Below are 24,173 nucleotides of genomic sequence, written 5' to 3' on the forward strand. Positions count from 1 at the left end.
TTAGAAACAGAATTGTGCAAGTAGCGGATAATAGGGTCATACTTATTCTGGAAAGGCTGCTAGCCCCATTAAAGTTAATGGGAGAGAAGAGCAGACATCAAGAGGTTGAATAAATGTGCGCACTTAATTTCTAGTCAAGGATTGCCTTTACAAAGCCCACTGAATAGTTTCTGTATCGCCACTGAAGCGAATGAATTCATCTTTTCTTTTACACATAACACTCAAAAATCACGATGAAATTAAGTTAGAATGTGCCTCATCACATGCCATTAGAGCTTCCTTCCAAAAGCTTAATCATACATTAGGGTAAGAGTGATTTTTGTCTTTGATATCATTAATAGCATGACTCTTACACAGATTTATGTGCTATATAAAGTGCATCTTTATATATCCTTAGGGCCTATTGAGCAGGTGTGGATTAAGTTAAGTCATCGTGTATTCTCACCTTACTCGGTCAGTGCTGTGAGTGAGTGACTCATTTTCTTTCTTCCAAAATATCTGAGGCGGTGGCATGCCTGAAACACGGCATTCCAGTCGCACGGGGTACCCATCCGCAACTCCTGTGTTTTGCAGCTTCTCGAGAAACACAGGGGGTTTGTGTGCCTCTTTAGCTAAGGAAACATGAGATGCATGATGTATCAGTGATATACAAAAGTGGCACTATAAAGAATCCAGAAGCTTTTAGAAATATCGCTTAAACAGGGGCGCCTGGGTGGTGCAGTCAGTTAAGCGTCCGACTTCAGCCAGGTCACGATCTCACGGTCCCTGAGTTTGAGCCCCACGTCAGGCTCTGGGCTGATGGCTCGGAGCCTGGAGCCTGTTTCCGATTCTGTGTCTCCCTCTCTCTCTGCCCCTCCCCCGTTCATGCTCTGTCTCTGTCTGTCCCCAAAATAAATAAACGTTGAAAAAAAATTTATAAAGAAATATCGCTTAAACAGACCTTTTATTTTATGGTACCATTTTTCACTTCAGGTGGTTAGGATGCTAGTCCTCTCTCCAAATTATTCTTTTACCAAGAAAGGTTCCTATGCTTCATTCCACTCATTTATTTCCTCAATTAATTCAAGTCTGACAGGCCCACACAGTCCACTGGCCATCTGGTCCACAGAATGCCTGTCTGACAGGCTGCATGACACTCCTAAGTCATTGCTAGCATCTGGGATGGCTTCACTACTAATTATGTCACCAAGCACTCGCAGCCTTTACCAACCACTGCCACCTAGTGACTCTGAGGAGAACAAGTCTTTCTAGGAATTTGATCCACTCAGATTCCCTTCCTGCAATCTGAAATGTCTGCTATGAAGATTTGTTAAGTCTTGGCTTAAATGAGACATACCATAGAACTTAAAGGGGAAAAAGTGGGGGACACATCTTTATCTAAATTTGCAGCTTTAAATTGTTATGTATAAACTAGGAATATACATCTTCCAAATTATAAACTCCGGTTTGTATTCTCTGAAGAAAGCTATAAAAAGACAACTTTATTATTACCTTGAAGGAAGGAAGCCATAAGAGACAACTTTATGACTTAAACTGAAAAAGTTAGAACTATTTGTTAATAACACTCTGAGTATTACTATCCAATGGGAAATTGTTTTCTTAGATCTGAGGTGTAAACAATTTCAGAAAAAGAATAAAGTTTAATTATTTTCTTCTGAGCTCCCAATAATGAACTTGAGGATGCATGTTTTTATCAACCACCCTCTCCTTTGGGATGACAAATATGTCAAGGCAAAACAGCTAGGGAAGAAACAGGTGAAGAGAATAAAAATTCTACCTGAAAATTTCAAATACCTAAGACTCTCTAAGACCTTGAATGATGTAGAGGATTATACTTTTATTGCATTAACCGTATTTCATATGGTTTCCTGCCCTAGGCTGTTTGAGGGAAAGTGGGACCAGACCTCACTCATAATTCTTTTTCTGGATCCCAGTTTGAAAAGAGCATACAAGGCATAAAATGAACCTTAATGTCAAAGCCACTCTCCAATAGGAAGAACATCCACCATTTGGGAGCATTGCTACACAGGGAACTGATGATACAGAGCTTTGCATGATTTAATCCTTATAAAATGACATAATCCTTGGGGCGCCTGGGTGGCTCAGGTGGTTGGGCATCCAACTTCAGCTCAGGTCATGATCTTGCGGCTTGTGGGTTCGTGCCCTGCGTTGGGCTCTGTGCTGACAGCTGGGAGCCTGGAGCCTGCTTCTGATTCTGTGTCTCCCTATCTGTCTGCTCCTCTCCATTTCACGCTCTCTCTTCTCTCGAAAATAAACATTTAAAATGACATAATCCTTATAAAAGTTCTGTGAGGCATTATGGTCCCTATTTTACACATGGGGGAATTGGGTTGCAGAGATGTTATATATGTGTCAAAGGACATAGCCAGCGGACGAGAGTGGGGATTAGAACTGAGATCTGACGCCAAAGACATGACACCTGTAATCGCTGTGCACTGCCACCTTTCTAATGCAAGTGCTGACCAGGCACACCAGGATGCCTGTGTCTTTCAGACCTTCAAGTCTCATCCTGAGGACAGATATGACCCAAGGGAACATTAAACAGGAGAATGCTGAACAGTTTTGGTTGGAGGAGGGATGGTTAGAGGAATGGATGAAATTGATTCTAGTTGTGTAGGAATATCAAATACTTGATGTAAAATTTAAAAGCACAGTTAAGACCTACTACAACAGCCCAGGTATTTATGATTTTTGTGTGTGAAAAATGTCCTGGTGCCTTAATTAGCATCATTATCCAGGGTTTTAGCCACAACCTCCTGGGCTTTATTCTCATTGCTATTTTATTTCTTGAAAGAGAAATAAAGACTCATCATGTGGGGAAGAGCACTAGGAGTCAACAGACTATGGGAATCTGGCCCTCAGTTTATTAAATAGGACCCTGGGAGAGTCGCTTACACTCCTTCATTTCTACACCTGTAAAACGAGGAAGAAAATTTGCTCTAATTGTCTCTTAGGGCTTTTATGAGGACCAGGTGATACAGTGGTTAGGAAGCACCTTGCAAATAGGGATATGAGAAATAAACAGTTTCTTTTTTAAAAGAGAACAGATAATAGATGCTCAACTCTTAAGGATACTATAAACCTTCCTTATCTAAGGGTAAAACTTTATATAACATTATGTACTTTTACAAAATTTAATAGTATGTGATTCATTAAAAAGCAAATTTGAATATGACTGTGACACTAGGGGTAAATGATAATGTTTAGAAGTTTTGAATTTTGAAGCCAATGCCTCTTACTTTAAAAACTGGGTAGCACTGTATGCATCAGCCAAATCCTATATGTAAGTTTGGTTCTGGAATCCATGATGCCATTGCTCCTCTATGGAACACTGGAGGCCAACTCACACATGAGAAACAGAATGACCAGAACAGCTGCTAAATTCCTCCTCTCTCTTGGCCAGGCTAATGGGAGAAGGGAAAGATAAATAATAATGGCTACACTGAAAACAATTAATGTTTCTGATTTGGTAAGTCTTGTGTCCTAATTGGCTACTTTGATGATACACTCTATTTTTTTCAGCAGTTTTATGTGTTCTCCATACTGGTTAATAATGCAGGATCAATTTACATTTTTACAGCCGATACTCATTCTGAGAGAAAAAAATTCACAGACTTGCTTACCAGCAACCACAAGCTCCAGGCTGAATGAGTTTTGTCCTGCTCGATTAGTGGCTATACATGTGTAGATGCCAGCATCTCGTGACGTGACTGGCTCTATGATCAGAGAGTGCACCCCGTTCTCACGCACGAGCATCTTGTGAGCGCTGTCGGGGCGTATAGGTTTTCCATCTAGTTGCCAGCTTAGATCTGGGGTTGGTAACCCACTGACCTAAACCAGAAAGGAGCATATAAATTTCTCTAATACTGAAACAATGAAATCGTTAATAGCTGGGAAACCACCATGATTCCTCCTCTGGTACTATAAGGATGGGTTTTAGTGTAGGCTCACGTTACTCTTTTGCTTAAACCTTTCAATGGCTTACTGAGCAATCATGGACTCCCTTCTAAACATCTCTTGTATCTCTTAGATCTCTTATAATATCTTAGATCTCTTAGATTTCCTAGAGAAAAGGAAAACAGGGGACTTAAAAAAATTTGTTGTCTTACCTCACCACAGTTATGAAGATTACTGGGATCAGGGCGCTGAGCTCTTTGGAAAAAGGTGTCCAACCACAATAACACACTCAGCTGGCATTTATACACTATAAAGCTTATTATCAAAGGGTTGCCATAGCTATGGAGACATCAGTTAATGCATCCATCAGCACACAGAGCTATTATTATTTTATCATCTTTGAAATTAAGTAACAAGAGCAATATGAAATTACCCAGAAAGGCATCTCAACAAATTAGCATCACAATGGAAACATAAAATCCTGAGAGCATGACAGTTGTGTTGACCAGAGACCAGATAAAAGCACATTTAATTGCTAATAACACATTGTGCTGTGAAGGGGTAGGGATGGTTGCCATCTGTCAGCTCTTTATAGTTTTGCCCTTGATTGTCCAAGGGAAGAAAAGCACCATTAAGGAAGGCTTTTTTTTTTCCCACCCCCACCCCAGATTTACTAGTGGGAAATTGCATACAAAAAGATATCATTTGGACTGTAAAATAATTCTTTTGAAAAACCAGCTCTGCCAAGTTCCATTCTTGCTGCGTGATACTCTCCTTTAAAAGAGTATCTATAAGATACCCATCTCTGCACATATAGCAAAGTTCTCGAGAATTTAAGGGAAAAAAGTAAGGAAACTGAAATTACTGGCTAAAAGGATGAAGACAGTTTGGAAACAAACAGCAGTAGTTAGCTTGGCTTCGGAGAGGGCAGGCTCTCCGTTCTCCATCTGGGCACCTGCTCTCCCTCAGCTCTCCACATACACTGCTTTACCTGTTTGGAGGTCACTAGAGGTGGGAGGAGGAGGAGGAGGAGGGAGTGGACACTCCTGGTCAGGCTCCAGGCCTTTCCCAAGGTTAGAAATAAGGTGGCACTGCTCACTGCCACCTTGCTAGGTTAGATCCTGACTGAGGTCATGGTATGTTTAGTAGGAGAGTCCTTCAAAGTAACTGTGCACCCTCAAACCACTGATCCACGTGCATCTCTGCCAGTACAGACCTAATCACGTTAAAGGCAAAGGGAAAATGCCCACTTCTTCTACCCCTATTCTAATTCCAGCTTTTCTGGTTGTGTAAAGAAGGCCTGATTTCAGAAATTTAAGGTCATTATAAGCAGGTCATAATTTTGAACAGATACATGCTCTGAGCTGATATGGGGATGGGAGGAGGGAGATGAGCAAATTTGTTACTAGAGGGATTGGATTAGTCATTTTCCTTTAGCACTTAGTACCAGGTCAACGGTAGTTAGTGTCTAGGAATGCACCTAATGGGTTAAAAGCAGGGGAGTGGTGCTTTTTTGGGGGTAAATCTACCTGTTGCTTTAGTGATATAAGGCTTACTTTGATTTTTTTCTTCTTAAAGCTTACATATACTGATAATTTTTTTCTTAAAAAAATGTAGATTTTTTAGACCTTTTTACACATGAAGTAATAATCCCTTGGTATATCTAATAACTAAAATAAAATTTACTCTGTTAAATGTCATCTTACAGGTAGTCTATATGAATTAATTATAGACCAAAAATATACATATAAATACACAGATGCTGAAACTCAACTTTTGTACTTCTACTGTAGAGAGAATTATGTTGGAAAATAAAATACTTCTGAAGAGTACTTTTTAAAACACATTTCTATAAACCTAGATTTAATACTCAAGTACCTTACATTTGTGTTCTGCAATCCCAGACAGAACCAGCAGAGGGACCCCAAATAATTTTTAAAAACCTTTTCCATATTTAAGAGCTGAAACTTATAATAAATAATGGGGCAAAAAACCAAAACAATCATAAAAAATTTCAGAGCAGTGGTAATTAAACATTTCTGGCCTTGAGCTCCTTTGAGAAACTGGTGAAAGCTATATCATATACATAATTTTGTATGCAATTTCAAAACTCACACACCTAATGAAAGCTGCCTCCCCAAGGACCCTGGGTTAAGAAGCCTTGTTGTAAAAAGGGTGAGAGAAGGATGTCACTCTAACCTTGGAAATGGGAGGAATAAAAGAGTAAATACATGACTACAAAATTTATATGAAAAAAGAATGAAGATAAATTATTAGGACATGTAACAGATTTAACACATTTACTACTTCAACAAAATTGGAAACTTAAAGGGAAAAAACCTCCCAGTGACTTTGTTTTAGAGTTCTAAAGAAAGAAAACATTTAGTAAAAATTTAAAAGAATGACAAAACAATATATAAACATCTAGTATATTTCATTTTTTTCCCTGATGTATGCTGGAAAACATTTTAAAGATGTATGTATACCTTACATAATTTCCCTAAAAGGAATTCAAGAGTAATGTCAGTGAGGGGAGAAGGGAAGCCAGAGATTTGCAGGCAATAACCAGCTCTTACTTTACAATCCATTCTGCAGAGTTTTCCTTCTTGAACAGTTAGGTCTCCAGGAGCCTGTAAGAAGTGAGGTCTGAAGAATCGCTCCTGAATTGGTTCGTTTTCATCTCCACTGTCCCTTGATCTAGAACGAGGCCTTAGCACAAGACAGATAATAAACAGATAGAAAGATGAAAGGAAAGGAAAGGAAGAAAACAAAGAGGGAGGGGGAGGGGAAGATAGAAGTTATTTTCAGACTCTCAGTCATTTATTTTTTTTAATAATATGTGGAGCAATAATATAACTTCCTTACCTGATTCTTACTCCTACAGTTTACACATAAAGTCAAAAAAGCAAAACCTTGTTCATTTCCAAGTTTATTAGAAATTTAATAGTCTGCTACTTTCTGGTGTTAAATAACTCTGCTATCCTAATTCTTAGAACTAATATGAATAATAAAAGGGGAAATGGGAAAAAATGAAGTACTCTATATTAACCTATTTTTTTCCTAAATACTTTCGAAAGCTATATGAGAAGTAGCAACAACTGCTGCTCATTTTTTGCCAAATCTTTTTCAGTAGTAATTACAACTCCCACTATGATTTTAAATTTATAGGAAATTAACATTTCTTATTATTTTGTAAGAATTTCAGATCTTTCCAATCAAAATTCCTTTTCATATTAACCAGGAAAACAAATTATATATTTTTTAGCTTTAAAATAAAATTGTGCAAATCTTCCAGATTTTGTGTACCTCTCTCACTTTTAAGTATGTTGCTAGAGGCACCTTTAAGAGCAATGAAATTTAAAGTAATTGCAGGGAAGATGTAAGAAAGGAACAAGATTGTCACTAATCACTAGAAGTTTAAAAACATTTAACCAGAAAAAGCAGAACAAATGCAAGAGCGGTATAATTAATAGGTCAGTAATTCCCAGTTTTAGGTAGTTTCCTCTTCTCTAACTACAGGTCTAATTTATGAACAAAATGCTTTCCTAGGAGACACTGGCACATGGACAGTCTTAAATGTATTGAAGACACAAGCGAAGCAGAAGAAAAAAAAATGCAAGAGCATGGATGTGGTACTAACTATGTTGTGTTTACATTCACACATACAGGCACAGGTTCCTGTGAACAGACACTGTCACAAACAAGTTAGAATTAAACCCCCGTGTGTTTCAGAGCCAGAATTGTCTTCCAAATTGTTGAACAAAGGACTCTGTGCATCCAATCACGAGGAGGTGCAGAAACACCACTTGTTTGGTGCTTACCTTCTGTGAGCCTAACTTAGTATGCATTCTCTTCACCAAAAGTGTTTGCATCTGTGGCCTGTAGTTTACTGTCTGGGCTATTTGAGCATACTGTGTAAAATACCTAAATAGGAACCCAAGATGACAGGCTGGTTGACTTACCATATTCTTTTTTTAAGTGCAATATCCTTTCCTTGTCTCTGCCTACTGTTACTCCATCAACATCCTTGCACAAACTCAGGGTTAACTAGGACTAGAAAGCACACTCTATTGTTAGCAAGTATCTGTTGAGCATTTAAAATAGGACACACCTTGCCTACAAAACTGTCATCTAAAATAAACTCTTTAGAAGTGACTGAAATGTGAACATTAGGAAACTAGCTGATTTTAAGAAATCTAGTGGCAATAATTTGTAATGGGCAGTCTAGACAGCTGTTGGTTGGAGAAGTTTGGTTTTGAATATCTGTGTATCGTTTACTGGTATTTTCACATTAATGTGCTGCCATTTAAAGGTGTTGAGTCTTGATATCTTCATACATAAATTGGGCCCCAATTAACAAATTAGTGATAGTATATCTAACTGGGCTTAGCGACATTGGCAACCGTTTGTTCCTTTCCCGTTTCTGAATTGCAGACAAGAATAATCAGGGAGCCGTACAATGTATCATTTTAAGATTGTATTCACTTTCTTCTGTCTTGCAACTGTGTTCACTTTTGGGGTCATATCACGGTTCTAGTAGTGTTGAATTTATAGTAATAACTGAAATGAAACCGTAGTAACACCTATGAGAAGCAACGTGTGAAATACCTTCTGACATGAGGATGGCCTGAGGGAGAGCGGGGACTGCGACCTCTTTGGTTTACAGCCTGTACCATTAGCCGTCCCGTACAACTGATGCGGCCCTGTCAGAGACATCAGGAAAAGAAATGATTTGCAAGCAAAACAACTAACCTTCAAGCACCACCGTGTTTACTGTCCTATTCTCCATAAGACATTATTTCTTAACCAATAAATAGACCATATTAGTAACGACACCAATCCCTCTCAGAAATGTACTTTCCCTGAGTTAAACTCCTCAGTGCACTCTGTCTTTAAGGAACTCAGTGACTAGGTCTGACTTAGGACTCTTAAAAAAGCTTTACTGTTTTATCTGGAATGGTCTTTAAATGACAATCCTTCACGAATTCATTGTAATCTGCTATGGTCTCCCTAAGACACAATGTTGGATTGTGAACTATGGCAGGGGGACATTACTCTCTTGCGATAATTCCATTTTCATGGTCAAATATCTGTTGGTTGTAGCTAATTCTGAAATCAAACGAGATGATTTTAGTTTTCTAACATATCTTTTTAGTAATATATTTTTTAAATGTGAGTAGTGTCTCTTCCAAAAACCATACATTAAAGAGATGCCAGCATGATAAAATGAACATTATGTGAGAATACACATGGGGGTGTCAAGGAGAGTATAATGACCCATACATAGGTCATCATATTCGCATGACTTAAAAATCAGAAGCAGTTAAATATCTAAAATATGGGGGGGGGGGTCATATGATATGGGCCTATGTAATGAAAAGCCATATTTTCTCTCTCAAATTTTCTCTCTTAAAGTTGCTTGTCAAATTGAAAAATTGATAAATGTTCTCCTAGGATAGACAAAAGTAATACTTAGAGGACTCAGATGATATGAATAAATCCCCACTGTTACTCTGGCTTTTTGGTTTAGCCCCTTCTTTTAATTTTTCCCCGATTACTAGCAGAGTGGCAAAATCAGTGATTTTCTTCTCTCATATCCTAGGAGAATGTGAGCAGTTGTACTTCTAAATTCTGATGATGGCCGGAAGGAAACGGCAAGAGAGGAAAAATGATAAGCAGATTATTAATGATCAGACTCAGTGATTTCTAGCTCATAGTGGATGAGCTGCCCTCATGTGCACTTAGAGTCAGAATTGACAAGTGAATCTCCTTTTCATTCCAAGTTGCCAGTACTGGCAGGTAACAGGAGCAAAGGTGTGCTGTATGCTTTGAGGAGCTGCTTTCTGAGTTCCAGCCGATGATGAACTACGTGAGGGGGGCACAGTGCTGGAGGGGACACACAGAAACCCCACAGCAGGACTCAGCGAAGGGCAGGAATCTAGTCAGCAGGGTTGTCAGGGTCTCCCCGCAGACTGGACTTCTCTGGGGCCTTGACCGCTCCGAAAAGGCAAAGACACTTAGTGCTGTAATACAGACAGAAGAACCGGGGGCTATCAGATAGAAAGAGGTGGTCATAAAGAAAGAAAACTGAAGAAGTGTTATCCCACTAGATATGTAACTTACCCTGGCATTCACAGTACTTGCTACTGAGGTCATAGTTAAACATGGCCTTTCTTGAAAATTTCCAAGGAGACATGAAGTAGAACATTATGAGGGGGATTCTTTAAGAAAATTTTTTTTTAATGTTTGTTTGTTTGTTAGAGAGAGACGGAGCACAAGTGAGGGGCTGAGAGGGGGAGACATAGAATCCAAAGCAGACTCTGAGCTGTCAGCATAGAACCTGGCGCAGGGCTTGAATCCACGAATGGTGAGATCATGACCTGAGCTAAAGTCACACCCTTAACTCACTGAGCCACCGAGGCACCCCGAGAGGGATTATTTCTAATTTAGATTTGTTGCATCTGAAGTTCAGGTCAGTTCTCTCATGCTAATCTCTTGCCAAACCCTTGGGAGGCCCCCCTAAGCCAGCCTGAAATCTGAAAAATTAATTTTCTCTAACCCCTCTAAGTCTTATGCCTGCTACAGAAAATCTAGACGTGACTTGTTTAGAAGACCCCCATTAAAATTATGCAATTGATGCATTGTAGTAACTGATTTAATAAGTGAACATGTAAGATCCATGGTTCTTTTGGAAGCCAAAGGCAAGGAATTTTATATTTTGTTTTATACAAATAGCTTCAAAATTGTACTGATATGGGATATGACTTCCTTAGTATTTGCTTTGCTACTTAAGCAAATAATTTTAATCTGAATATTTTAAAATAGATTTATATAATTTGTATACATTTTTCCTCGTTGTGTAAAACCCAGAGGACCCACAAGGGAAGTTAACATTAAGTTATCATTTCTGTGGTTAGAGAAAGATGTAAGTTAAATTCAATCTTTAACCTTGAATTTGGGGAAGCAGAGAAAAAAATTTTCTCTAACCTGGATTTGAGTTTTGACTTTCCGAAGATTTTGGCCAAATCACCAAATTTGTTCAAGCCTTTGTTTCTTCTGTAAAAACCAGTGCACTATATTTGTCTCACATGGATGTTGTAAAGATTAAATGATGTAACCCAAGATGATATTCATCTTCCAAATATCAAATGGTACTTGATGTCATAAGTTACCAAGTTACCATTATTAATCATTGCTGGTATTTTTACTGTGAGTCTGAGACATTATACATGCACAGACATGCACCAGGATGATTTTCAGGGGTCCCAACAGCTTGGTTGACTGCAGTAAATTTTTCCAAGTGGTTATACTTTGCCTGAGTATGCTTTTACCCCCCCCCCCCCTTTTTAATTCCTTAAAATAACTCTTTTAATGAGTGTCTTCCCTGCCCCTCAGTGCTATTAATGCTGGGATGAGCCTCAGACACCTTTGTATTACACTCCTTAGCTCTGGAGTCAGTCTAGGTTTATAAACCAGTTCTGTCCCTTATAATTGAGTGACTTTAGGCAGGTAATTTAACCTCCTGAGTGTCCTCATCGATAAAGTAGGACCATATAGTTAATCAATCCTGCAGGGGTTCTTATGAAGATTAAATGAGTTAGTAGGCATAAAGTACTTAGTATTATGTTTTGCACACAGTAAACACTCAAAATGTTAAATTATTATAGCACTGAATATGGATATAATTATAATAACAACCAGATGGACATGAAGTATCCCTTAGAATTGTTTTAAAAACATTTTCTTTTCAAAAAAAATTATTTTTTCATATGCAACAGGTTTTCTTTCTTTCCTTCTCTCTCTCTCTTTCTCTTTCTTTCTCTCTTTCGGTATTAGGATATAATTTACTCCAAAGGAAAAACTTATGCTGTTGTTTGAAAGGTGCCAAGCACACGGGTATAGTCACTGTATTTATGTAATGGCTGCATTTGAGGTATGGAGATAAAAGTTGTCCTACTCAACTCTAACCACTAGACTCCACTTAGGATAAACCCTGCCTCTTCTTCCATCTCCAAAAAATAACAACAGGTTGGTATACTGCTTTGTCAAGATTACACATTTCTACAGTGTTCTCAAGATTTCTACACTACTGCTTAGAACCATATACACAAATAGTGCCACAGAGTATCTTCCTAACTACCCAAATTTAAGAAAAAGGAATATGTCACCATTTGTCATGTTTTTAACTCCTACACCATCTTTCACTTCTGAACATAAAAGGGGAAGTCATGACCTTCAGGAAGCAGAATTGTTAGTTTGATAATACAGTATTATTGGCTAAATACATATTACTAATCAGTAAATGACCAGGAGCATTTAGAAAGCATCCAGGGGCGCCTGGGTGGCTCAGTTGATTCAGCATCCGACTTCGGTGCAGGTCATGATCTCACAGCTCATGAGTTCGAGCCCTGCATTGGGATCTGTGCCGACAGCTCAGAGCCTAGAGCCTGGAGCTTGCTTCAGATTCTGTGTCTCCTTCTCTCTCTGCCCCTCTCTGCTCATGCTCTGTCACTCTCTCTCTCTCAAAAATAAATAAGCATTTAAAAAAATTAGAAAGCACCCAAACTCATAAGCTGTATAATTTTGATATTTTTAGTTAGAAAAAAGATCCCAGAATTCACTGTAACACTGTTGAAAGGATGCCTCTGGTGTATGCAATTGAAAGTTCAGATTTTTAAGTCTGACCATCTTATTTATGAAGGTCATACAAAATTTTAATCATATTAATGTGCAAATGAACCCCAGTAATCCTTGTGACTGCTGGGCTCTGATGGACATTAATGCTGCTGCATTTGCTTTTAACTTTCTCATTTCTATCTACTTTATTATTAACACATGAAGGAGTAATGGAAGTGAATGTTCAAAGTTTGAAATGAGCCAGGAAACCGTATAATGCTAAAACAAAACACAAGCAAACCAACTTCTTAAATTTAATTCAGCTGTGTGTTACTTTTCTATTCCAAACAAATCCACGGAGTTTAAAGCTATAGAACAAGTAATAAGCTTGAATTCTTAAAGTGATTATGTATTAAACATTCAGCTTGTAAAGATTATTCATGCCTCACGCAAAGCCAATTATTTGTATAATATGGAAATAACATTTATATTTCCTAGCTTATGAAATTTAACTGTGGCACACAGGTCTTTATATAAGCTTGCCACTTGTATACATAATGCAACTTGAGGAAACATCAAATTGCAAAACAGCCCTTCCAAACTCCAAGCGCAACACAGCGTAACTTAGCAACACAACAAAAAGTAAAACATTCATGTTTAGATTTACTTGCGTCTTAAACTGAGTGTGCGATCCTCATTTTGGCATTATGTTTGGTGTAGCACCGCACAATCACTCATTGTTTCACTAAACTATGTGACTGCTTTGGTCTCTCATGAATTGCCAGAGCCGCATACATGGCGTGTGATACACAGTCCAGTATGTGCTTGGAGCTGTGGGTTCCATCCCAAGTAGAATTTGGATGCAGTCAATAATATCTAACGTGTTTCTTATTCCCCAAAGATTAACCCAGGTGGAAAAATATTCTATAAAATATTCTGCTAACCTTTAGTATTTCTCTCTTTCCTTGGTTCTCACCCTTTCTCCCGGCTGCTTTGTGTAATTATTTTCCACTGCTCAGGAAAGCCCTGCCGTCTGTGTTTCATTACTGAACTCATTTTTCCAGGCCAGCCTTTTCCTCTTTCCCTTGGTCATTCCACGTCATGTACAGTCCAGTGTACCAGAAAAAAATAGAAGGAGCGGTCTCCCTTTCAAACTGAATGCTTTTAAGATGTGAAAAAAAAGTTTAAGGTAACTAAATGCCATCAAGGAATTGGGGAATCAACTTAAGTTTTCTTTTGACTGTATGTTATGCCTTCATGATTAATGTATCCTGAAAAATTCAGCTTTGACTCTGTAAATGTTTTCCAGTGCCTTATTATCATGCTTCTTTTAAATCAAATTACAAAATGGCAAAATACTTTAATATACAATAAAAGATGTTATAAAGTAGAGATGAAATAAAACACTGTTAAACATTTCTATTATGGTATTCCTAGAGCAACAAATGATAATGGTCTGCTGTTTGTCATGGTTTAAATACCTCTTTGTCCGTCTAATGAATGGTAGAGTTTGTTCCAATTTCTAGGTGATAACTCACAAAACCTACATGTGGCATATTTGCACATACTTGCTCAGTATTGAAGACGCCAGGAGAGGAAAGGAGTTTTACTCTCGAAACTAAAATCAACCAGGCAACATGCTGAGACTTGGAATGGCATGTAATACCAAGTACCCTAAATCTAAAAATTCTCTCACAGCAATTTCAATCTGAGGCCTGCGTGCCCACTTTTAGGATTTCCTCAGATTCTCTTCACAAGTTTCCCCTCCTATGCCTGCCCCTGGTCCTTAGGTAGAAAAGGAGACTTAATTTAGCCTCACCCTCTTTAAGTTAGAATACTGGGTGGATCAACTCACACTGAGAGGTAGTTGGAATTCTTGGTATCAGGAAGTGCTCTGGTTACTGTGGCCTCGGAGCTCTTTGAATCTTTTGCTCCCTCTGACAGACCCAGGGCAGTCACATTACTGTTTGCTGAAATCCCAGGTGAGATGGGAATTCTGTTAGAAGGGCTGGGCTTTTGGCAACCTGATGTAAACTGGTGCACTTCTCATTCCTTTGTCTCCTCTTCAAAGGGTAGAGGCCAAGATTGAGAGAGAGTTTACGGAGGGACTTACCCCAGGGCTTGGTTAAAGCAGCAGAATTCGCTGGGGGCTAGGGACTGAGATGAGGGCCCTGAGCGTGCTGGGAGCAAAGCCACTTCCCAGCTTCCTGTGTGGCTCCCGTCAGCTGTGCTGTGGGTGTGGCCGGTCTCCTGCTCCCAGCTCCCTCCACCCAAGCCCACAGCTGTGGCAGTTGTGGCACGGTCACATCTGCTGCCTGACTCCTTTCCCATGGGGGTGGTAAGGAGGAGAAGCCAGGAGGTCAGAAGACCACACACCAGCAACATGTTGGGTAGAAATTCCATCCTGAACTGACTTGCCTACTCTCTAACAGTTCTGTAGGGGAGTATCTAGAAACAGAACTGATCCTTCACATCCTGATTCCACAGGCTCCTGCCAACGTTTAGGGCTGCTGCTTTAAGACAGGGTTATTAGTGTCTTTGAATTAAAATAATGACAATAACTAGCTTTTACCAAAAGCATATTATATGCCAGGTAAACCAAGTATATTATTTAAATCCATATTATTACTCTTATTTCACAGAAGAGGAAATAGGCACAGAGAAATTATGCCACTTGCTAAAGGTCACATAGGTGGTGAGTGGCAGAGATAGAAATTCAACTCAGATCTGTCTGATGCCAGAGTTCATGCTCTTAACCCCTGAATGACAACATTTAGGCTCTTCGGTAGCATCAACCCTGTCCGATATTTCTGGCCTTTGTGGTATTATTTCTTTCCCTTCCTCCTCTTCTGTATTACAAAGGGGATCTTCAGCAGCCCTCCTGTATCTAATGACTTCAATAGATATCGAATGACTTCAACTAGTTTGTCAGTAGTTTAAATGCTCAGAGGCTGGCACGCAGTCTCCAACTCTGCACCCTGCCATTGGCCATGAGCAGCAAGTCCTTCCCCGTTTAGAACTTTTCCATATGTAAAACTAGGTTAGTATAATTTGAAGAAGACTAGAAGCAGACTCATAATTGCAATTTTACATTTATGTTCTTTGTTCTATAAAACCGCTGACTCCAGTAACAGTTTAAAACATTCGCTAGGAAAAATGCCTCAAAATTAACATCGGGACCAGCACTGGGGAGTGCTGGAACACAGTTAATTCGAACTCCATAATATATCCCAGGCTTTCTAGGGGACAGAGGAACAAAGGACCCAGCATGAAGAAAAAGTTTGGATTTTGTGGAGCTCTCTATTATTTTAATTAAAGGCAGAAAATTGAGAATTGAAATTTGTTAATAATATTCAAGGAAACATACTGAAAATACAGTAAGAAAAAAAAGCAAGTTGCACTTCTGTTCCCTCAAATCCTCCAAATATGAACACAAATAAGTATTAAAATGTAACTTTCGGGGCGCCTGGGTGGCGCAGTCGGTTAAGCGTCCGACTTCAGCCAGGTCACGATCTCGCGGTCCGTGAGTTCGAGCCCCGCGTCGGGCTCTGGGCTGATGGCTCAGAGCCTGGAGCCTGTTTCCGATTCTGTGTCTCCCTCTCTCTCTGCCCCTCGCCCGTTCATGCTCTGTCTCTCTCTGTCCCAAAAATAAATAAACGTTGAAAAAAAAAATTTAAAAAAAAAAATAAAAAAAAAATAAAATGTAACTTTCAATAAGAGTTGCGCTTTTGACTATTTTTCAAGGTGATGGTCATGTATTCACCGATCGAAAAACTGGAACCTGGAGAAAGTGCATATTTACCATGGAAACTGTGACAGTGAAGTCGGCTGTGCTCCCTCACAACCTGATTTGTGGAGAATTCGAGTTCCATTCTAATCTTAGTAGTATTGCAGAAACAGATGTTTATATGACAATGTAATATTAGGACAAACATTGCACAAACTGTTAGAGGTCTATAAGCTTTGCTGAAATTATTTGTATCATTTTCTAACATTTCATGTTTCCTTCTAAAGGAATAATGAAATATGGAATGATATAAATAGATCAGAGATTTAAAAAACATAACTGGACAATCTTCATTAGTTCTATAATTGTTAATTTTAGCTTCTTTTTTTTTTTTTTTAAAGTGACTTCTGCTGACTTTGTAAAATTACCCTGTCACACATGGAGGTCTTAAGGTACAGAATCACTCCTTACTCACTTTTGCATCCTCTGTACCCAGCAAAGTGTATCAAATACATACAGTACTCAAAAAGGAATCTGCAGGCTTGAACTGGGGACTTGGTACCAGTAGCTGCCTGTTAAATTCTAAAGGAGTCAGCTGGTTTTTTGACCCTAAATCTAAGAGCAAATACAAGAGAAAACATTTGGATGGAAACAAATAATCCTGAATGCCATATGTAGATGCTATCAAAATTATAATTTATCTACACTTATATACGACTTAAATTCCAGTGAATTAAGTGTATCTGTATTTCTTTTAAATATTTTACTTTTTTGAGGATTTTTACTACAGCCTATTGATATATGTCACTCACTACACTTTTCTCCTTTTTTTTTCCTTCATAGAACTTAATCCCATCTGAAATTATATTATTTATGTATTTGTTTACTGGCTTACTTTCTATCTCAGGACTTTCTTCTGTCCAGCACTGCAACCCCATCACCTGCATAAGTGTACCTATGAGGCCCTCAGTAACATTGGTGGAAAGAATGCACGTCTACACTGGAATTACTCATGTGAAAAACACCTGATGAAATAGATACTAATAAAGAATTTTTCTATCTTCTGAAATCCAGATGGATGTAAAATTTGGGAAAATTATTTCAAGTCAAAGAAATAAGATTCCACCTTTTTAATTAAACAGTTCCTTTCTTCAAATAAATGCCTGTAAACACTATGCACAGAACTGAAGCCAGACCTATACCCTTAATCTTTACCTGAGGGTTTGCAGCCATAATTGTGTAATTGCCATCATCATCTAGGGTGGAGGCTGTGGTATGGAGAGAGCAGGTCCCGTCAAGATCTCTTTGAATGGTGTAGTGATCATTCTTTGGAGAGATCTGCTTTCCATCTTTAAACCAATAGATCTGTGAAAGGAAACAATGATTAAAGATTAAGGATGTGTGTAGTATTACTCTGTTTGGGGGACTGATAAGGAATAACTGTGTGATCTGCAGAGCTGATCTGAGTTTTCATGTTAAAATGTTAAACAGAACATCTGAACAGGAAATTGATTTTTGAGCGAAAAAAGTACGTGAGAAACAGGTTTAATTCTATTTTAGTTTTTAAAAATGATATATCTTGGGGCGCCTGGGTGGCTCAGTCGGTTAAGCGTCCGACTTCCGCTCAGGTCATGATCTCGCGGTTCGTGAGTTTGAGCCCTGCGTCGGGCTCTGTGCGGACAGCTCAGAGCCTGGAGCCTGCTTCAGATTCGGTGTCTCCCTCTCCCTCTGGCCCCTCCCCTGCTCACGCTCTGTCTGTGTCTCGATAATAAACGTTAAAAAAAAATTAAAAAATGATACATCCTTATATTTTAAAAAGTATGTATGTAAGTAGGTATTCACATATTACTCACATATTTTTTTACATATTATTTATCTGGAGGGATCTAGATTGAACGTTGACAGTAATAACTTCTGGGGTGGCTTCACAGGCATTTTCCATTTTTGCTTCTATTTTCAAATGTACTGAATTAAAAATATTACTTGTAAAGGTAAAAAGGTATTTTATTTTATTTATTTAAAAAATTTTTTTTAATGTTAATTTTTGAGACAGAGGGAGACACAGAATCCGAACCAAGCTCCAGGCTCTGAGCTATCAGCACAGAGCCCAACGCGGGGCTTGAACTCAATTGTGAGATAGATCATGACCTGAGCCAAAGTTGGATGCTTAACTGACTGAGCCACCCAGGTGCCCCAAAAAGGTTATTTTAGAGAACAGTAACAGACTCCTTACTCCATTCCACTGAATTGTGTTAGACAAAATGGCAGTGAGGAGTGAGCAACAGTTAAGGGTTGGTGGTGGGTGGAGGCCTACTGTTTTCATTCTGGGCCAAGGAGCATATGCTCAAAGTTGAGTGTTTGTCAGTTCTCCCCACTATGTTAAGAAAAAACACAGTAGTATTTAAACTTACAATAATTTTCAATAATATTTTAACTTGGTTTGATAGAAAATTAAATGTGAAGAATAAAGTAAAAATAAATCTGGACTAAATAACACATTTTAAAATGGTCCAGTTACCTCTTCCCTAGGTCCTCCTACCTTTTGTCATCTTTAAATAAAATCACTGGCCGGCAGATCCCTCATGATTTAGTTATTATTTTGGACGGTTGAGACACAGGGCCATCATGATGAATCACAGTGCCAGCAGCCCTACCATGGCCTAGATGCAGAACTAACGCCTGCCATCAGCCCGCCTCCAGACTTCTGGCTAGGGAACTAAACAAATCCCCCTCTCTAAAGCCACAACAAGTTCTCTGTTGTCATCTGTGTTCCTTGCAAACTCAAGCTTTCCTAACTCATTCCTAACAGAAGAAACCTCCTTTAGAGCCTTCAGTTTTTAAAATGAGCTTCTTCCTTAATGTAAATCAGAATGCACATTGAGACCACAACTGGCATTCAAATTCAACTCTCTATCAAAGCTTCTGAATCTGAAAAATCTTTCCAAAACATACATTTCTAAGAAAGGACAGGCTAGAAATATATAGCACTAAATAAGGGCATGAATAATCGGGATCTGACTGCTGTAACTCTTCCAACCCCCATTTTTCAATTAGCTCTAAATTTACAGCCTGTATTGTTAATCCGCAGAACTAAAGATGAATCACCAACTAGACTAATAACTCTCAGTCTTAAAAATTAAATTATGTAAAGCATGATACTTCATAATTATCATTCTCTGCTTGGTGGTTTTATTATTTCTGATGGAACCCAGAAGCTGTGATTAGAACAGTTTCCTCCTTTTGCATTCTGGCCACTATGCCAGTTCTTCAGAACTGTTTCTTTCCTTTAATCCTATTCCTCACCTCTGCTATATCTGGACTACAACTTTCAAATGAGAATTAGGAAACAGTCCAACAATTTTACCAAGACTGTTGATGGAGAGGGAAGGAGAGGATATACAAGATGAAAACAGGGTGAACTAGAAACGCCTTTCAACCTTCTCATGTCTCAGTCAGAACAAGCATGTAAAAGGCAGAATTTTTTTTTTTTTTAAAGCATAAGCTAAAAGAAAGGATGTATTTTTTGGAACATGCTGAATATTCCACACTTTGATAGGGAGGGAAGAAAAAGAGCGGCAGTGAGGACAGGAGGAAGGAAGGGGAAGGAGGAAGGAAAGGTGAAGAAGAAAATGTAACAATAAAACGTTCTTAAAAAATTAAGCCTTAAAGCTGTGAAACATTGAAATTCATACCAGAAATGCAAAATTATGTTAAAAACAACAGCTCATCTTTCTGGTGAACATGGTGTTTTTTAAAATAAGAATCGGTGATCTTAGAACTTAAGCAATGATCTTAAGCCTTGAGTAAGATTTAAAAATAACAAGGGATTTGTGAATATTTTGGAAGCTTAAGATATTTGGAAACAACAATATCTTGTTGAGTTTCATTCATAAGCTGCAAATTTATTTTTAGTATGTGCATTGGATATCATATTTGTGAATACACAGCAATTATCCAAATCATGTCAAGAATAAAGAAGTTTTCTCTAACAACAGTTTACTTTAAAAGTCTCATTTTATTAGCAGGGGGATACATAGGTAAAATTTTAAGGCTATTTTCTTTGCTCTTTTTTCTATGACACCACTGTTAAACTTTTAATTTCAGTGAGTGTATTTTCCCTTCTATATGCTTATTGTACAAATTTGCCTGGCCTTTGGTACTTTCCTGTTTTTTTCATTGAAGTTTCTATTTCTTTTAACATTGTTTCAATCATTTTAAACACAGGTATTTTACAGTTTGCTTAAGATTACCCAACACTGCACAATACTTAAGCTTCTATTGTCTTGTTTCTTGTGCTATTGATTCTCCTTATTGTTGCTTATTTTCTCCTATGGTCTGTAAGTTTTTACTGTGAATTTCTTTTTCCTCCCTCTTACTCTACAGAAGTTTGATATGCCCCAAATTGTGAGAGTGTTCTATAGGGCAGTTTTTGCTTGCTTCTGCCAGAAACTTAAGGATTTTAACCCATCCTGGACTAAATTTCATATTAATTTCTCAGCTTTTGGCTCCATATCATGTGTTAAAGTAAATTAGGAGTTTCAGTTTCTCATGGGTATCTTTTTTATTCTTTTCTCCCAAGTTCTAGGGAAAAGTGTAATCTGTGCATTGTTTTCTGGGCTAGTGAGCAGTTAGTTATTCCTGTCTCCCTTTAGAGACAGGGCAATGCTTTATCTAGCATTTCCATGCATCTGTAGAAAGAGGGCTCCCATCTAGGTCAGCCTAGACTACCTGAGTGTCAGAAGTTCCTTTGATTATCCTTTCTCAACAGTATTCTGGCCTCTAGCCCCTTTATAAATACAGGAAGGCTTGGTTTTGTAGATTAAAGACCTGAAGTTTTTATAATCCATGGTAAACTTTATTTCTTTGTATGGTACACAGCATGGGGTTCGTGTTCAAGCCTGGCCACTCACCAGCTCCCTGACCTTGGGCAAGTTGATTAAACCTCACTGAGCGTAGTTCAGTCATCAGTAATTTGGGAGTGACACTGATAAAATCACATGAGGAATAAATGATGTAGGTGTATGAAAAGCTCCTTGTCAATTATTTAATTGTTATTCTCCTATTCTATTCTTCGAACCCAAACTCTACCCTTCTTCTGCTCTTTCTGGTTTCTTTTTTTTTTTTTTTTAGAAATGAGGGACTGAAAGTTTAGAGGAGCTCAATGACCATCGATTAAAGTCAGGCCACTTTGTGTTTTTTTTTTTTTTTTTCCAACGTTTATTTATTTTTGGGACAGAGAGAGACAGAGCATGAACGGGGGAGGGGCAGAGAGAGAGGGAGACACAGAATCGGAAGCAGGCTCCAGGCTCTGAGCCATCAGCCCAGAGCCTGACACGGGGCTCGAACTCACGGACCGTGAGATCGTGACCTGGCTGAAGTCGGACGCTTAACCAACTGCGCCACCCAGGTGCCCCTCTTTCTGGTTTCTAATGCCTCCTGAGGAAGGCCTTGAACTTAATAGTACTTTAAACATTTTACATCATGGGTACTGAGAAAGGTAGTCTGTATCTCTTCCTCCTATTATACATGCTGTACTTTTGAAGCCTAATTCTTCCTCAGAAAACAGGACTCTTAAAAAGCCATGTTTTTAGCTTACCTTTGGTTTTGGATTCCCAGTCACTCTGCATGTGAAAGTTACAGGCATTCCCTCAAAGATCTTGTAATGTTTCAGTTTCATCTCAAAGAACGGTGCCACTCCATTTTCCACAGGTGCATCCCCATATTGGACGTCATCACCTGATTCATCCACAGGAGACCTTTCTAGCCTGTACTCGATTTCACTGATGAGTCTCTGTTCACAGCTGGAGACTTTGTATTCCTACATCAGGTAAAAATAAAGGTCATGTTAGCAACCTCAGTTTCTTGTGGTACAGTGTGTCTCATGAGTCTTACCCTCCCCTCCAATAAGGCACTCAGAAGACAGTGATATTTTTACCATGGAGCTTAAAAACAAGTCTGAGCCCAACTCAGTCCCATATAAAACAAAAAAACATCTGGAAGTAAGTATATATGATATTTCAAATTGTCTTCAAGTCTTATCATCCTCCTCCCCCAAAAAACTATGAAGATGAATTTCTTTCTCTTGTCTCTTGGGGGGTAGGGGGAAAGAAAGAAAAAGGCAACAGCTTTATATTCTCAAACTGTTCATAAGAATAAAACCTGATGGAACACTGATTTCTTTCTGTAGAGTAAAAGCTGATGCGGGGGGGGGGGGGGTGCAGCTCTTCAGAAGGGTAACAGTACATGTGGCCAGCAGCTGCAATATTACATAGCATTTTATCAAATGAATAATGGGAAAAATGGCATTTCTTTTCACTCATAACAGTCCTCGGCCACAAAGCCTCTGAACTCCTCCTCAGCTGTGCAGCTATTAGGAACTATTCTCCACCAATGTTTCAAAGAAAAATGGGATTGGCAGTCTAGTCAAAACTGTGATTAAAAAGACAAAAACAAAGTACCCATCAACATCCTGTGGTGATCAAGGAGGACCCTACAGTTCTCTTGCTTACAAAGCACAGTGAACACAAGGCAGCCCATTAGAAAATACTCTCTATTTAATTATAAATAAAAGATGTTTCAGCTAGGTTTTCCTTAAAGAAGTTACTCAACCGTTAAAAAAAGTTTGTCGTCTTGAGGGAAGAAATACAACAGTATGAATAAAACTGCAAATGAGTTGTTTTAATTACTATCAAATGAATCAGTTTAAGAATGGGCACGTTTATCCCTAGAAAGGTACAACAAATGAGAAACAATTCACAGTTCAGAGTGTCCACTAGTGACAGAAGCAAATTCAAATTCATAAATGTATGACATAAATCACACTTCAGTAATTTTGTTCATCTGATCTTAGACACTGGTCATAGTATTTCCAATTAAGATGTGGCAGGAAAGATAGATATGCAGGCAAACAAAGACCACGAGATAACAGATACAGTGAAAGACCAGAAGGAGAAGAAAGGTGAAAAGCTTATTAACCTTTTGACCATCCAGAGGACTCCCTACAGAAGCATGAGGAGACCCAATTTCCTGTAATGGTAGAAAAAAAGAAGTGAAGACTAGTGACAGAAATAAGAATCCAGCAAGATACCTAGTTTTAAGTGAAATTTTTGCAGTAGCAATATTTAACACAGAAAAATCTTCAGATATTAAAGGCAGATCCATTTTTTAACATCTATAAGAGTTGACTTGATCATTTAAACAGGTTTTAAAAAGCCTTCTTTAATCTTGAGACTACATTTGGAAACTCCAAGCAGAAACAGTGCAGATTATAAAACAGCTTACATCAAATCCATGCAGTGACTTTTTTGGGGGGAACAAAAATAGCATTTTAGGTTTTCTGCTGATTAGTGACGTATAAATGTATATGTGAAGGAAAATAAAGACATAATTTTTCTATAAATAAATAGTTTACTTTGACTAAATATTCACCGGCTGTTTCAAATAATTTCAGTGAAATATGTTTCTCCACACAAAAGGATTTTGCATGAAAGCACAGGACAGCAAAAACAGAAAGATACTTGAAGGGAGAATAAAGTGATCAACAGGAAGATAAAAAGAACAGTTATCACCGACTGCAGTAACTCTAGCAGTCACTTAACACACTGTTTGGCACATGGTATGTGCTCAATAAATATTAGCTATGACCTTGATTGATGATGTTAATACTGCTTTTCTTTGACTTGCCCTCTACTTCCTACAGAATTGGCCCCAAGAATAGTGGCCATGAAGACTATGGGGAGAGGGAACAGAATAATTATTATTTTTCTAAAAAGTCCAGATGGGGGTGCCTGGGTGGCTCAGTTGGTTAAGCGTCCGACTTCAGCTCAGGTCATGATCTCATGTTTCGTGAGCTCGAGCCCCGCGTCGGGCTCTGTGCTGACAGCTCAGAGCCTAGAGCCTGCTTCGGACTCTG

General features: G+C 38.5%; 2 protein-coding genes across 4 annotated transcripts in view; one reads left to right on the forward strand and one right to left on the reverse strand.

The window, feature by feature from the left end:
- The window catches only part of CBR4 (carbonyl reductase 4), a 98,753-nt gene extending 81,271 nt beyond the window's left edge, over positions 1-17,482 (forward strand). Inside the window, exon 5 of the mRNA XM_040470925.1 lies at positions 17,169-17,482. Within this exon, the coding sequence (XP_040326859.1) occupies positions 17,169-17,290 (122 nt within the window). The 3' untranslated portion in view covers positions 17,291-17,482. The remainder of the gene's footprint in view (positions 1-17,168) is intronic.
- The window catches only part of PALLD (palladin, cytoskeletal associated protein), a 421,495-nt gene that overhangs the window by 3,562 nt on the left and 393,760 nt on the right, over positions 1-24,173 (reverse strand). For 2 of the 3 annotated variants that reach the window (XM_040470895.1, XM_040470909.1), the window contains exons 14-20: positions 23,237-23,287; positions 21,858-22,079; positions 17,477-17,626; positions 8,527-8,621; positions 6,495-6,627; positions 3,645-3,852; positions 446-611 (exon numbers count right to left, since the gene is read on the reverse strand). In XM_040470895.1, coding sequence (XP_040326829.1) covers positions 446-611; positions 3,645-3,852; positions 6,495-6,627; positions 8,527-8,621; positions 17,477-17,626; positions 21,858-22,079; positions 23,237-23,287 — 1,025 coding nt within the window. The remainder of the gene's footprint in view (positions 1-445; positions 612-3,644; positions 3,853-6,494; positions 6,628-8,526; positions 8,622-17,476; positions 17,627-21,857; positions 22,080-23,236; positions 23,288-24,173) is intronic. The other variant, XM_040470903.1, reaches the window with a different exon arrangement.

This window comes from Herpailurus yagouaroundi, unplaced genomic scaffold (assembly GCF_014898765.1).
Source record: "Herpailurus yagouaroundi ecotype Mexico unplaced genomic scaffold, PumYag 28, whole genome shotgun sequence".
NCBI lineage: Eukaryota > Metazoa > Chordata > Mammalia > Carnivora > Felidae > Herpailurus > Herpailurus yagouaroundi.